This window comes from Rhinopithecus roxellana, chromosome 3, assembly GCF_007565055.1.
Source record: "Rhinopithecus roxellana isolate Shanxi Qingling chromosome 3, ASM756505v1, whole genome shotgun sequence".
NCBI classification, from domain to species: Eukaryota; Metazoa; Chordata; class Mammalia; order Primates; family Cercopithecidae; genus Rhinopithecus; species Rhinopithecus roxellana.
In genome coordinates, this window is record NC_044551.1 from 152,888,297 (window position 1) to 152,904,786 (window position 16,490).

At 42.8% G+C, this 16,490-nt stretch overlaps 1 protein-coding gene across 3 annotated transcripts in view; it reads right to left on the reverse strand.

The window, feature by feature from the left end:
* Positions 1–16,490, reverse strand: part of TRPC7 (transient receptor potential cation channel subfamily C member 7) — a 141,240-nt gene that overhangs the window by 55,928 nt on the left and 68,822 nt on the right. For 2 of the 3 annotated variants that reach the window (XM_010359895.2, XM_010359894.2), the window contains one exon: positions 7,058–7,222. The exons of the other annotated variant lie outside the window; for it this stretch is intronic. In XM_010359895.2, the coding sequence (XP_010358197.1) occupies positions 7,058–7,222 (165 nt within the window). The remainder of the gene's footprint in view (positions 1–7,057; positions 7,223–16,490) is intronic. 3 annotated transcript variants of the gene reach the window in all.

A 16,490-nucleotide genomic window follows, 5' to 3' on the forward strand; every position in this document is an offset into this window, starting at 1 on the left:
GCCGAGGTGGGCGGATCACGAGGTCAGGAGATTGAGACCACGGTGAAACCGCGTCTCTACTGAAAATACAAAAAATTAGCCGGGCGAGGTGGCGGGCGCCTGTAGTCCCAGCTACTTGGGAGGCTGAGGCAGGAGAATGGCGTGAACCCGGAAGGCGGAGCTTGTAGTGAGCCAAGATCGCGCCACTGCACTCCAGCCTGGGCGACAGAGCGAGACTCCGTTTCAAAAAAAAAAAAAAAAAAAAAAAGAGATGTTTATCTGACAATATTCCCACAAGTATTTTACAATAACATTTCTGTATACTGTTTATTATTTACAAAAATAGGGACTTTAGATTATTTTTGGCAATAGACAGATGTGCTAGTTATAGAATGCAGAGATTAAATGTAAGGACAAATACAACATTTTATATAAATTCAGTACAAAACTGAATTAAACCATGTCTCTTTTTGATTTGTATGATATTAAATAGCTAGTTTGAAGTTTCTGGCATTTTAGCAAATGGTGTTAGCATCTTGGAGCCCCATTTCCCAACCAGGACTTTGGGATGTTTTGGCGTATCCAGGAGACAGCCTTAGGTAGTCATCACATTGTTTCTTGTCACTGTGTCCTGACTGAGCTGCTGATGAGAAGTGAGGGGAGGTGGAGAATGACTGCAGGGAGGAGAATAGAGCGTGAGGAGAGGGGAGACTGAAGAGAGGGCATGGGATACCAGGTCTTGTGTATCCCAGCAAGGTTTCAAGAGTATTAGAAAAAGCTGGGGAACTCTGGAAAAAGCTGGGGAACTCTGGAAAAAGCTGGGGAACTCTGGAAAAAGCTGGGGATCTCTGGAAAAAGCTGGGGAACTCTGAGACAGACACAACTCTTAAGGGGTCAGTTTTCCCCATCCTTTATCTGTGGGCTTTACCTAGTATATTCAGTGATCATCTGGATGAGGTTATGGGGTATACCTCTCCAACTTCTCACCCAGTTGAGGCACTTGATTGCTGGAATTTGTATGTAACTGCACCCAAGCTGTCTTTGGGTTTCCCCAGAAGACTGGTTTAAGGAATTTAATATTCTCTTTGTTACCTCCTTCAAGCTGTTATCTTCTAGAAGAAGATGAATCTGTAAAAATTATATTTACTATAAACCATAATAAAAAGTCCTGATAATGTCTTTTGGTGATTTGATGGAAAGTTACCCTGGGCTCAGTTCCCACTTGATCTAGGTCATAGGGAGGAAAAGTGAGGTTGGGAATTGATGTTCTTTTCCTATACTTCTGGGTTTGAATGCATCTTTTTATCTGGTAAAACTTTGATAAAGGTCAAATGAGATCCAGTCATTTCAATGGTTTCCTTTTTCTTTATTTGTAAAATTCCCTATTTGACTCACACAGATAATTTTTGAAGTAAATTACCTTTGGGGAAAATTTCCTCCATTTGCAAGGCCACCAGATGAGCCAAAAGAAAGGAGAAAAGTCAACCAATACATGCCAGCAGCTCTTAGCTGCAGAATTGTTAAAGCTGGGTCAGGTACTAGCATTAGGTGTAAAAAGAGATGAAAATGTGGGCCTTAGCCCACTGTGCCTGGAGTGCAGAACTGAGAAGCCCAAAAATGTGGTCTAAAGCAGTTCAGTCATTACTAGGACCTTATGAGCTGAGAACACGTCAGGAAATAAAAGCTTGTAGAACTGAAGTCTCTGGCTCACCCCAAGCTTCCTGGCCACTATTCTTTGGCTCTGAGAAATATATGAATGTCAAAGCAACTGAATAGTGCCCTTGTATCGCCTCTAAACAAACTGCCTTCATGGACCCCCGGGGTGGGCACCTGTGTTTACTGGTCAGCACCCAGTCTGTGTTCCATGCCACTGGGCTCTCAGCCCCCACAAGTGTAAGCACCTAAGTGGGACCTGGATGTGTGAATCCTCACATCCCAACAACACAGGCCTGTGGCTGTGATTGTGGTACATCACTCAGACAGGGTTTCCAGCATCTTCCTAGTCTTTTATGACAGACTCCTTCACCAAATGCCACCCTCACTTTCTACTGGGTGCCATGGTCTTAAGCAAGGGCCTGGTTTACAAGTTAGAAACTGAGTGAAAGTAAACTTGGATTAATTGTTCCCAAAAGAATCATACACAGCTTTAATGTTGGGTGATTCTCAAATGTTAGCGAGATCCTGGTTAAATTAGAGGCAGATTCCTTAAGATGCTCCCCCTGAAACTCTTATTCAAAATGTCTAACATAGGGCTCAGGATTTTTCCCTTTTATGATGGGGTGGGATAGTGATGGTGTTTACTGGGTGCCTGTAATCAGTGTTCTCACATTACAATGTCAATCTACACATTGTAAAGACTTGGTATTTCTCCACACATTACAATGTGAATCCACACTTTGTCCTGGAGGCTGAAGAGGGATTTACAAAGTAGGACTCCAATGAAAGTAAAGGAAGGGACAGAGTTTGTCATCTGGTTGTTTTCACTTCTTTCTAAAACGTCCTACCAACTTTTAAGATCTAAATCAAGTCCATTTCAAGGTCAGTTAGTCAGCAGCTAAGATGTCTACATTAGGCGTTGAAGGTTGTAATGGTGCTAGTGTAACGGGCATGTGCATTTGCATGCAGCGGTTAAGGGCAGATCTCTGGAGCCAGAGACTCTAGGTTTAAACCACAGCTTCATATATATTTTTAAAAACAAGTTATTTAATCCCTTAGTGTTTCAGTTTCTTCTTCTATAAAATGGGGATAAAAGTAGTGCCAACTGCATAGGGTCAATGTAAGCAATGAATGATTTAATACACACAAAGCAGTTAGAGCAGTGCCTGGTGTATGGGAAGTACTCAATATATGGCACTGGAGGGTCTCAGGACATTCTCCTAAGAGGAATCTTAAAAGAAACTTGACACAAAGGTGGACCCACACTGAGTCCTTATGTGTTTATGCCACGAGCCTGTTTGGGATATCTCTTATAGATAGCCTGTTGCGCTATCTATGTGCAACACGATGCTGGGCACTGGAGGTGATAAAGATAAAACAAGCTGTAAGAGTTGGATCTTCCCTTCAAAGTTGCTGATTTTCCAGTGTGGAGAGACACAGGCTAAAAACTGTGGTAGGAAATAGATGGAGAGATGGGGAGAAATGTTGCAGGGCTCAATCTGGGCTAAGTCTGAAAGTGATCAGCTTCCAGCACTCTTTAATCCTATCTCAGCAGGGTGACAGGTACTGGACTAGCCTTTTGGACTTGGGAATAGAAGCATTAGTGATGTAAGAGCACCAATGCTGCATTTCCTGACACAAATTTCCCCTCCATGGCTATGCTTCAAAAATTGTGTTGTGATTTTCTTTAATCGAGTGTAGCTCTCTGGTAGAGATAAATGTGGAGAAACAGAGATCGCTGGAGTTGCTATACTCTTCTGGTTGGCCCCCGAACCACATGGTTTGAGGACCCCTTTCAAGCCATTTCAGCTTTGGTAAGGCAAAACAGAGATCTTTCAAAGCCGCCTGCTCACTCATGCTTTCCTTACTAGATGTTTGTGTTTGGGATGATGGAGAGAGGGTAACAAGTTTATATTTCTCCAAGCAAGGATTATGGCTGTAAGGACTGTTAGATTGCACACTGCAAAGACATAAGGCTGGATTCTAAAGTTGTTTACAGTTCCTCCTGCCTGAGTGCTGGGGCAAATTTTGAGGATACTTGAACAGCTATGGTTAACACGTAATAGATGAGGTCAGCTTCTCTTTCCCTGTTATAATTAAAACTGGTGCAGTTCCTCAGCATTCTCATGATGCTGGTGTCTGCCACATCACATAGAGACACTGTTTGAACCTTTGAAGATGACTGTTATTTATTCTTTTGGCTCGGAGATCTTAAGAGGCAGACAATCTAAATTACAAATCAGAATAGGAGAGCAAAGGATGGAAACAGCTTAGGCAGCTATAAAGACCCTTTGATACTGGATCCCTTGTTGAGAGAATAAAGAACTCTCTAGGCAAACAGAGACCTAACTGCCGTGCATCCACGAGGATTAGAATTCACTGCTCTCCCAGTGGGCTGCCTGAGCTCAACTAAGTTGGTGATGACAATGAGAAATGATAAACAGAATCACTGTTCTTTCTCTTGACCCAGATAAACCTGTCCCATGCTCCAGGCCTGCATTTATCATTATATGTAGCCATCTGTGACTTGGTTATCCTCTTCAACCAACATATTAGTAAGCTGAACTTCTGTTGACACCTTTCGCCTTGTGATTTCCTTATTTAACTGTCTTTCTTAGGGACCCTCAGGAACTTAATATAAAAATAGAATTGACAGCCTTGATAATTCAATAGGAAAGAAATGATGCAGTCATTATGGCTGACTAATCAAGTAATTTTGATGTTCCTAATAGTCTCTAAATGAGGGCAGCAACTATTAGGAAGTAAATGCACCATTGGGCGGGAAACAGAAATCTCAACATTTACTAGAATTTGATGGGCATTAGTTAGTTGATGAAGTTTGCAAGTGACATTTTATGAATACATTTATAAAATAATATCAAGGTCTAAGTTTTTAGAAAGAGGTATAATAATGTCATTAGAACATGAGATCTCTGAAATGACATTGTCCTTTTCCTGGAATTACAGATATAGACAGATGTAAAGACAGTGACCCCTCAGGAGGAGGGCTGCCAGCCCATTAACAGACTTCGCCATTGCCCTCCTTTTGGGAGACATGGTGTTTCTCGGCATCAGGAACCCTTAGAGGAGCTGGTTTTGTCACATGGCAGATGTGACCTCTTTGTAATTCCCAGTAATATCTCTGCCAAAGTTGAAAAAATTTCTTTCTAAATGGTGAAAGGAAAGACTAAAAATATCTTGACTGTTTTATCTGTCCTTTGGCTGCCTCAGAGCAAGTTCAACAGCTCTTTAATGAGGGAATCTTTGCTTGTAATGAGCAGTGCCACCAAGAGTCATCTCACGCCACAGACTCAGTTATCGACATGCCCTCTACTGCATTGAGCTCAGACTTGGAATCTAGAAAGTACATATAAGTGACAAGTGGCTTAATGATCAGCTCATGTTTATCTTGAGTTTCTTTCTTTTTTAGTCTTTTTGGAACTTCTGGGGGCACCAAATGTCAATCAAATGAGTATCTAAACAGAGGTGAGGAAACCCACGTTATGGGTCAAACTTCCTTGCAACTGTTTCCTCCAGAGTGTTCCAGAAGACTGCTATAGGTCTGACCCCTACGTCCCAGGTACTATTAGCTTCCTGGATTTACTAGGCCCAAGAAATTCTAGAAATTCCTCTCTGCAACCACACACTTTAATGGGATCACATCTGAGTGTGTACCAAGATTCTTCTCAGAGCTACCAGAATTCCAAACAATTTAGTCAGCAAGTGGCACATTGTCTCTTTCTGAGTCTTTTCCCAGGCCACTAGGCAGTCAGAGGCAAACCAGTTTGCTCCTGTTGGCTAGTCCCAGGTTCCTGGAAACTGTCACATTTAGCTTTGCAGCAAAAGTGAGGATTGGCAGCACTTTCTCCACAAAGTTGCTGTTATTTTAATGATCGAACAGCCTAGAATTTGTTTTGGGGTTCAGAGAGAGTGAAGTTAAATGTCTCTACTCACTGGGGCTCTGGGTGAAGGCAGCTTACAATACAGACTGTGCTTAAAACCCATGACCAGCTTCAAGCCAGCTTTAAATCTGGTTAGTTTTTTCACCCACTGTGTTTTTTCAGCTCATAATGAAGGAGAGAAAAAATTGCCTTTACCTACATGTATATTATTTGGGAAATTCTGATCTGAAAGTTCCTGGCATGATAGAATGCCATAGAAGCAAAATCCTCAATGGATGTAAGGTTGAATACTGTAGAAGTTCAGTAAGAGGGCTTCCATTTTTAATACTACTCTCCAGAAGAAGGATTTGGGGCTTGACCTCTCTCTGAGACCCTGCACCTACTCTGAGGCAGTCAGTTCATTGATTGTCTGGTTAGGTGGCCTCACCAGCAGCCCCAAAGTCTCACAGCTGTCATTCTGGTATGAGTTACTCCTAAGTGGAGTTGACAAGAGGGTCGGTTCACTGGTGACAGTTTTATTAACCACATTACCTGACCAAATTGCCTGTGGAACTAATCTCCCTGCAGTCATATTTCTCCTACTGAATGTTGATTACCTAAGCTTCATTCCTTTTTAAATGTATCACTAGGTAAATGCAGCTTTGGAACCTTTAGTGACAATCTTAAACCCATGAAACATACTTCAAAATGTCTGCATGGTTTGGTCTTAAAAGCACTGACTCTCCCCCGAAGCTGAAGTGCTGGTACTTTCTGTGGCTTTGACCCATGTGACTGGGATGTGGGGATGGTGGAGTGGGCAGTAGGGCAGCTTGGCCCCTGCAGGTTCCACTCCTATCACTGGTGGGCACTGGACCCTCCCCCTCAGGGAAATAACACTCCTTTTGAGCTCTTCTCTTTCCTTTGCCTTTTTCCTTCTTGCAATCTAATTAGCTGTCCATGTGAGCCAGAACCTCATCAAAGGGGCCAGGGAAACTAGGAAGATGTTTGCAGTGGATGTGTAGTGCCCCAGCATGAGCTGTGTTTGATTCCCAGCCTACTAGTCATTTCTCTTTTCTGGACCTACTTCATAAAGCATACATGTCACAATGTAATTGAGACTGTGAAATGAGATAGTCCATGAAAAGGGCTTAGAGAAGAGAAACTACTCAAATGTTGGCTATTACTATTACCATGATTACAATTATTATACTGTGGGTTTGGAGGACATGCTTAGGACATTGCATAATTAGAAGAAGAAAAGTATCTTTATTCTCAATTCTGTTATTGATCCTTTCAAATTATGCCTCTCATGTTTAAAATTTTATCGCTCCTCTCTCTCTTTGAAAAAAAAAAAGATTTAAAAAAGCACGTCTTAACATTTTTCCTTTTATGTGGTTTCCTACTTTCACTGGGCATCTCAGGAATATTTTCTTTAAATATGGGAAAAAATCAACTGCTAATTTGAATAAAATGGACTTCAGATCATGCTAAGAAGAGAGAAGAAATAACCGCAAACGACATGCACCTTAAGCAGTCTGTACCTTGCTGCACGGAGCAATCCAATAGGCTATGGCGAGAAAAGGGAGGCCTATGGAGACTCCAAAGACAGCCAGGAATTTCACAGCGATAGACTGTTGACGTAAGCCTGAGAGATTTTCATACCACATGGTAAGCAATTGCTGCTGACAGTTAGGATGAGCAACGAACTGTAAAAACAAAACAAAAACAAAAACAAAACGCAAACAGGAAAATGGCATCGATAGCACTTGAACAGTATACAACCTAGGAGTGGCTGGGGGCTGAAATGCTCCACCTAGGGGTGGTTGAGGAACCTGCAGTGGGTGGGGGTGAGGCGTAGGAAGGGGGCCTTCTGACTTGGGGATGCTGAAGAACTTTGTGCTGTGGCCAGAGTCCTTGCAAGACTGGCTGAATTCACGCTTTGCAAACTGGGTCTAGAAAAGTCTTAGGCACAGAAAATGAAAGTCGGCTTTTGGGTACATGCTTGTCTTCAATTCAGGCTGTTCAGCTGACCAAGGGAGACTTATCTCTGGGCAGAGTTCACTTGGGAAGGAACACAGAGGAATGGATGGAGCATGAATGGGGTTTTGGAGTCAGACATGGATGTGAATTTTGTTCTACCCCCTACTAGCTGGGTGACCTTGGGACAGTTATTTAACCTCTCTGAGCTTTAATATTCTTATCTGCAAAACAGAGTTTATCACATTATCTTGGAGGATTAAATGATATTGTAAAAAAAAAAAAAAAAAAATCCCCTCTCTTTTCCTATGTAGTCTAACGAAAAATGCTTACAGTGTTTCCAGAGGATGTGTTAAAACTCCTCAGTATTTTCTCACTGGATCCCAGTGGTGTTGGGCTTAAATCCAGTTTTTTTGTGGCATGATGGAGCATCGCTACATCGGATCCTCCACGGAGTAGCTTCCTTCTGGAACATCAGGCACCCTTCTTAACACCACTTCTCTCCCTTGGAACTGTTCTGCCCTAATGCCTAGGTTACAAGACAGACCTCTTGTGACCCTTTTTTATTGTGTGGCCATGTCCTGCCCTCACCCCTGGATTCAGCTAATTGGACTAGGAGTGGAACCCTGACCTAAACTGGGCCCATCAAGTTTTCTCTCCTGGGTGTTTGGGACTATATTGAGAGAGGCAGTCTATTTATTTAATACAGAGTTATCATGTCACCTTGGACAGTCTGGGCAGCTATATTCCACTTTGTGGACTAAGTAGCAAAACAAGTCTGTTGAAAACAGAAAAAGAATGGTGTACAGAAAGAGGCTGAACTAGTGTTTGACCTCTTTAGGGCCCAGCTCCCCTCTACCCATGTGGTCCGTGAGACACTTTTATATTCACAGACAAAATGTTTTGTTTTCTGCTTGATCCAGCATATTGGCTTTAGTTGTTGCCACCAGAACATCCCTTTTCTGCAAATAGTAGTTGCTGATTGGCCATTTGTTTAGTTGAGTCAGGGTCAACTGGAAACTGGTAATAGGCAATATTTAAGCAAAATTTATGGGAATAAAATTTACTTTTGAAAAAATATACTTGTTAGCTTATTTTTGCCCCATGACAGGAGGAAGCCTTTGTTTGCTTTTGACAGGTCTGCCCTTTGGCCCCACTCGGGATACCCATGTGCTGCCAGAGCATGGCTGGGCACTATGGACTAGAGAAGATAGACTGGGCATTTTTCAAAGGGATGACTTATCAACTGAGTACCCTGGAACGTCATGTGCTGATTTTCATCTCATTTGCCTCCCTGAGTATTAAGGGGACATATACAACGATTCCTGGGAAATGTGAAGCATTCCCTTTTCATTACAAGAACAATATAAATAGAGCTATTTTAAAATTCACAATGTAAGGGACAACATGTTTCCCATTTCTGTGAACTCACAGTAACTCACAGTAACAGCCACACAATCTTTGAGGACACTATCAAAGGTTTCTTTGACCCTACAGCCCCTGACAATACCATTACTTGAAATATTAGATGCAAGTGAGGCTTTTCTTTGTGGCATTACTGCTATGCTTTCTCTCCAAGAATAGCCATGGATTATCCTCAGCCCAGGGAGGAACCCCGAAGATGCAGATAATAAGACATCCTGGGCCCTTTCTGGCTCACAATGAAGAGGAGCAGGCAATGGAAAGTCACACAGACATTTCTGTAATTCTCGGGGTCTAGTCATAGCACAGTCTGAGAGGGAGTGGTGGGTGAGCATGGGGTGCAGTCACTTTTGTTTTTCAACTGCCAGCCTTCTGTGGATACTGAAATGGCCCTGCTTTGCAGAAACTCATAGTCTGATTAGAAGGCATGACACATGCTGTGAAATAGAGGATGAGTATTTGACTCACCCTATGGCTCCCTGCACTACAGCTGCCTGGGGAGGACACCTGTCGCAATCCCCATCATGTGCTCCTTGTCGGTATCTGGGAGAGCCTGTCCCATGCTTCTGCTGCTGCTTCTTGGCAGACAGGTCAGCACCACAGATTGGGCAGAAGGCCAGAAGAGCAGAAGCTCTGAGAGAGAACACAGTGGCGACCATTCCCCAGTCTCCCTTGATTGCCTCAGAGGAAGACAGTGGTCCCAGTTAAAACAGAGGGGTCTCTTGGGGCTCTGTCTTCCTCTGATTGGACCTTTGCTAATTTCCACAGCTGCATTTATCACTCTATGATAAAGCAACCTAGCTTCAGACATGCTATTTGTTTGTAGGTAGACTTTATGATATAATAAGATAACAGCTGTGGATGGTTGAAGCCCAAATTGCTGTTTACCTCTATCTGGGTACCGTTCTGTACTTGTGGCAGCCCTTCAAAGACAGTTCAATGTGTATCAAAAGATTTTTTTCCCCTGTGATTTTGAAGCATGAAAAAATATCATCCCTGACCCAAGGGGGATGAGAGTAGCGAATGAAGCACACCAACAGGACACAAAGAAAACTCTACCCAAAAGGGCACACAGCTAAGGAACAAAGGCAGGAAGAACTCGGGGTGTGACTGGGATTTTCAAAAGCATAGTCAGAGAGCAACTGATGGAAGAAAAGCTTATAGCTACAATAGAATAGGAACTCAGAAAACTGGTGTTGTCTTGGGCTTTTTTTCTTTGGCATCTTGCTCACAAAAGGATGGAATGATCAAAGGATGGATGCCACCAAGAGCTATGCCTAGGCCATTCCTGCCTAGAGCGTGGCACACTTGTAGGAGAATTCTTCAAGGGAAGAACTGATGTGGCTGCCTAGATTTTCCCAGCGACATGATTCACATTCATGGTAGTAGGCAGTTTGTAATGGCTGGAGCCGAGAATATGCGAAGGAGTTCACATGGGGCTGAGAAGGCTCTTAAGAGAAAATAAATCAAACTACATTTGTAACTGAGATGGACTGTCCAAGGAGCTGGGTGAGGGAGGGTCTGGAGAGGAGTGGACCTGCAGGGAGAGATAGGAGGGGACACTGAGACAGAATTTTCTGTAATCAAAAGGCTGACTCAGCCCCACTCAGGTGACAGTCTTTCTTTCTTTTCTTTCAAGTAATTCTTAGTCACTCCCTTTCATTGTACTTATAGTTCTACATGATCCCCTGCTGGAGAGAAAACTCCTCCTGGAGGGCTCCTGTGGTCGTTAGCATGTTGTTCATGAATGGGCACTGTTTGAGTAAATGGCATGGCCAGAGTTCTCTGCTTTCAGATTGCAAATCTGGTGCCATCCACAGGACCAAAATTGCCTTCCTTTCTCATTGCCCCTGTGAGGTGGCCGACTCCCTGCACTTCTGCATGCCACCACATCTGGAAGAGGCATGTGGGTACCAGAGGCTGAAAGTGGCTTGCTAGGAGACACGGTGAACAGATAAATGATTGAATTCATGACTGCTGAATTTATTTTCACTGTAGAAGTGCCAGGATATTAAGAAACAACAACAGCTTCCTTAATTCCCAAAGGCAGTTGAGCTAGGATTTTAAAGAGATGAACCAGGAAAAAATTCACAGCATCATCTGGAGAAATGAGCCCCAAGAAATGAACCAAGGAGAGGGGGAGGGGTTGGAACTAAGCTCAAGGGGATTTTGGGCTACAACTTGGGGTTATTTCATACACTCTGCCTAGGCACACCACCCCACTCACCTTTCTGCAGCACTGCCTTCAAAATTTCCCATTTTTTGATCACCTGAGCATCTGTCATATAGCTCCTTCATTGCTGGGAGATTCTATTTGGATGCCTCTATAGATGTCTGACACTCGATTCTACCATCCCCTGACTCCTCTTCCACTTGTGCACCCCTGATCCCAGCTAACTCTGGAATGCTTCTTGGTTATTTCTACAGCTGGGGGTTCTGCCAGCAGTTGCTGACTGAGCCTTTCTGGAAGTCTACTGGGTAGCAAAAGGAGATGGGCCTCTCTGCAGGCTCTTCATTCCCATGGATATTCAATATCAACTATTACGTTAGGTATCTTGCTCCATTATTCTCAAAGACAGCTCTCTGTTCCTGTATCCCAGGGATAGCAGGACCCAAAAAAACTGTCTGCCACCTCTCTTTAAGCAAACCTTCAATTTTCTAGACCAACAGAGATTACTTACACAAATGTCCTTAATTGTTGGGTTGCTCTGAGGACTGTGCCTGTGACTCAGCAGCATCTCTCTGACTAGAGAATGATTTTTTGGTGAAGAAAGTCCTTAATGAACTAGCCTGTGTCTCATTTCAGGGTGCCTGGACTTCTTCCAGAGCTGGAGGCAAGCCATTTCCTGAGTGCAGGTGCGAAGGCAGGAGCTGTGGCAGGGCTTTCTGGAGGTAGAAGCATTTTCCTGCACTCACCAGAAGTCCTCTCAGAGTAGAGAGCTCAGAGGGTGCTGATGTGACTGGGTTTCCAGTCTGGTTATGTTTTCATGGCCAGAGTCCCATGGAAGGCTGAGTCAGCTTCTGGCTGGCTCCAAATGACTGCCTCTACCCTTTCACAGTGTCACAAAGAGGCCACCCTCCATACCTGGCAGCAACTCTCTCCACCCTACCCGAGGCTATGCCCTAACCTGAAATCAAAGAAATGGAAGCCATGTCCAGCAAATTTTCTTGGATTATTTTCAACTCCTCCCCTTCCTGAGCCTTACCATATAGCCACGCTGCTCTACATGCTGTTCCCAGACATGGCATATGTAGCCACCCCCGTCTATGTTCAAAGAAGGTCCATCTTGCTCCTCTCTGGTTTAATGCCTCAGCAGCCTTCATGACCCTACTTCCCCTTTGGGAGGCTGAGGTGGGTGGATCACCTGAGGTCAGGAATTCAAGACCAGCCTGGCCAACATGGTGAAACCCCATCTCTACTAAAAAAAAAAAAAAAAAAAAAAAAAAAAAAATTAGCCAGGCATGGTGGCTGGTGCCTGTAATCCCAGCTACTCGGGAGGCTGAGGTAGGAGAATTGCTTGAACCTGGGAGGCAGAGGCTGCAGTGAGCCAAGATTGCGCCACTGCTTTCCAGCCTGGGCGATGGATCAAGTCTCCGTCGAAAACAAACAAACAAACAAAAAACACCCAACTTCCTGTCTACCTCCAAGTCCCACCAAGTTCCTCAGTCCCCAAAAGACATCTTGGATACCTATGGGTCTTATTCTGTAGCCCACTCACTTGGTAATCATGGTTCATAGGTCAAGTTGTGGATAGATACACTCTTATGACTACGTCTGGTCTTTTCTGTTATTTTTAATCTTGAAGAAACCAACTGTCTAGGTATCTCCAGGAGTGTACAGCCTTATGTTTTCCATGTAATAGGTGCTCAATAAACTTCTGTTGAGTGATTGATAAACTGAGTGTTTTGAATCCCCTAAGATTTTCTCCATGATTTTCTCATCATCCTAGAATAATTTCTAAATGTAACAAATCCTGTTACTCAGGGTCTGATGAATACCTAAGTGTCTTCATCACTTTTAGTGTAACACTAAAAGGCAGGCAGGAAAAGGGCATAAAAGCTAAACCAGGTACTCATCTTCTTGTGTAGGAAAAGATTGAAATATGAGTCCAAAATAAGGTTTGAAGATTATCTCTTGGATTAGATGAGGATTATTTAATTTTTATGTATGCCATGTACCACTGTAAACTGGCATTGATCCAGAAAATATTTATTTAACAATAAGGAATCACTGATATTTGTTGAGCACTATTCTGTGTCAGGCCCTGTGCTTACCAGTCATTATATTATTTAACCCTCACATCAGTTCTTTAAGGTGGAGTTGGTAAATCTCTGTTTTAAATATGGAGGCCTTAGACAGAGAGATTAAGTAACTCGTCTACCATCAGTCACAAAAGTGATTATGATGACAGGGTCTGGACTGGAACCCAGGCCAGTCTGACATCAAAGATAGTATTTTGAACTACATTTACCCTATATTTCCTCAAGGTAGATTTAAAATCAGACTGAAACACCAAAGCACAAGGGATTATGGTGATTTTTCCAACTCCACAAAGGCCAGGGGACTCACCATTTGAGATGCTGTTAGAACTCTTATCTCTCTCTGCCCTTCTGCCTGTTGGTCAGCCAAGTCTCAGTAGAGATAAAAATCAGAAATACACAAGGAGAAGGGCTTGAAGCCACTTTTCTTGATAACTTCATCCTGCTAAAGATGACATCCTGGGCTCTGTTTTCTATATATAGAGAAGAATAGAAGCAGCTGATTCCATGATGGCTCAAGTGCCTGATCACTTCTTTGTCAGGATCCAGGTTAATGTGGAGGCCACCCAAGCTCAGATTTATAGCCTTGAAAAGTGCAGACTCCATTTAAACAATCTCTTTGCTGAAGGACCTAATTAGGATTTCAAGTCCCATGACAAAATCCTACCTGACACTGACATCTTACTAGGAAGAGCAGCAGTTCCCTGAGCCTGAGTTCTGACTGGATAATGTTCCCAAGTTGGTTCCACAACTCTGCAGGCCTTGCTGGTGGCTATGCTGTGCCTTGGTTGCAAACGTTCATAGGGTTGGGAACATGCACAGGCTCTGAGTCAGCCTGCCCAGGTGTCAATACAAGCTCCACCACTGATTGCTGAGGAACTGAGTAGCTTAATTCCTTAGGTCTCTATTTCTCTACTTATGGAATGTCTATAATGATGACCAACTCAAGGGAGGTTTCAAGGGTTTAGAAAATGCAGTTCCAGTTTTTGGTTTACGGTGCAATTTTTAAACTCAGCAAACTTCTGTTTACCAACATACTGCTTTTTAATTGGTATAATATTTCTGAAATACAAATCGCTTATATCATGCATCAGATTTTTTAATCAACTAAAGATGTGCTCCCTTACAGAGTATTCATCTACTTTCTGTGACTCTAAGGTAGAGAAACTTGATTATCATTAAAAGCAGTTTTTCTTGCATGAATAATTCTTACTCTAGTTCAGAAACTTTATCAACAAGGAGAACACACAACCAAAGGTATTAATATTGATACAGGAATTCTGCATGGGAATCTGTATTTATATTTAATTAAATGAAAAAAGACAGAGTGGGAATGTTTTCTTTAAATATAAACCACAGTGTCTGACCAGTACAAAAATGGTGGTCCTAGGTTGATGGAACAGGGATGGGGTGTAGTGGTCATACATTTTTCAAAGAGATTCCCTCATATTATCAAATAAAATATTAGGTCAATTGCAGGCAGATGAAGGAATCAGAGGGAACTATTTGGAGCTTACTTAGAACTATCCCTTTATAATTCTAAATTTTCTAAATTTCTCTTTCAGAGAAATGTGAATGTAATTCAGTCATGAGTTATTTACTTTTCAGAATCACATTTTATATTTTATTTTTACATAATTATTTTAAAATGACACTTTAAAATTCAGTTTAGCTCCTGTGAATTTATATTATAATGCTGATGTATGTATAACATCTATTTTGCCCATATTTTGTTTTTACTTGATGCTTTCATTTGTGTATTGTTTTATACTCAAAATACACTCAAGATTTAGGGTTACTAATTTTAAATTTTAACCTTTGAATTCTTAAAGTTATAAATATTCTTATTACCAGTATTTTGATATTGTGAGACATAAATGCAAAATAAGGGTATAGACATTGGCTCAAGCATTAGAAATAACGTGTGTAACCCAAATGTGCCAGGTCTTGGCAGCTGGTTAGCACAAACCTAATACCATTGGCAGACAGTCATCCATCCATCCACCAGACATATATTAAATGCCTATTGTTACCGGGTACCAAGAACTTTTAGGAATGGAGGACACAGTGAACAAGATGGCCATGGCCCCTGCCCTTGGGAAGCCTGATAATTCTCTAATCTTGATGGTTCTGAGTCTTTCCAGGCTGGACGACAGGGGATTGTTTCATGATAGCCTCCTATGTATTCCTACTCAAGTCACTCTACCTGTCACTCAGTGTACCAAGTGCAGGACATCAGCTGCTCCCTCCTCCCTTCCTGAATGAGCCCCGGGCAGGGCCAGGCCAGTTCCTGGGACACATGCTGTTGTATGACCAGTTTTCTGCCCTCTGCTGTGTCCTCAGGGGCCAACTTTCTCCTGCAGTTCTGTTGATGGGCCCACATGGTGAAAGTTCCTGGGTTCCTTGGACCTTGATGCCTCTTGGTACGTGGGGTGTCTGATTTCTTTGCAAAGGCAGTTGCTTGCTTTCCATTGCTCCTATCTCACTTGCTCTCCATTGCTCCTGTCTCCAGATCTCCCAGAAATGCCTATTTTCCCCAGAAATGCCTGTCTCTTCTCATGCCCATCTTTTCTAAAAGGGCAGTCCCCCAACAGAGTTGCTGGAAGTGAAACCCAGAGTGAACTAATGCCTTCTATTATTCCACAGATTCTCTTTCCCGGGCTCCAGGCCTGCATGAATCCACTTCTGATAATTCCAAGATGAGGATTACCTGTCATAGTTAATTTTACCTCTGTCTGAGTGTGAGTTAGCCTCCCACTAAGGCAGGATGAAGAGAGTTGTAAAATCCTGAACCAGTATTCTTAGCTCCCTGCACATAGCTCATTTTGGTTTGTGAGAAGGGAGGTGAAAGGGGTCTGAGCTCAGAACCCTTGCTCATCCTTCACACTTAGGTCTTACTTCTGGGAATTTTTAACCTTATTTCCTGTCCTTTCTTTTCCAGCACCAACCTGACCAACAAAGACCCATGTAGACAAAGTTCTAGTTCATTTTCATGTGATTCTGGGCCTTATGCAAACAATGGGGTGTGCCTATCGATGGACATCCACTCTCCTCCAACAAACACTGTAACTCTTCACATGTAGAGTGCACAGAGCACTTTTAAAGGGCATCGCCTAATTCCATTTATCACCCTGCCACTCCTACCCTCGAATACTTCTGCCCTCTTGGTGCTATCTGTGCCTACTCTGCCATCCAAGGCTTCAGTTTTGACAACTTCAATTGCTGTCTTCACTTATCCGAGAAGTGTGGAAATTCATCATACCTCAAAACTGGGAAACATTATTTCTGGTAAAGGGCATGTTCTGGTCATGCAGG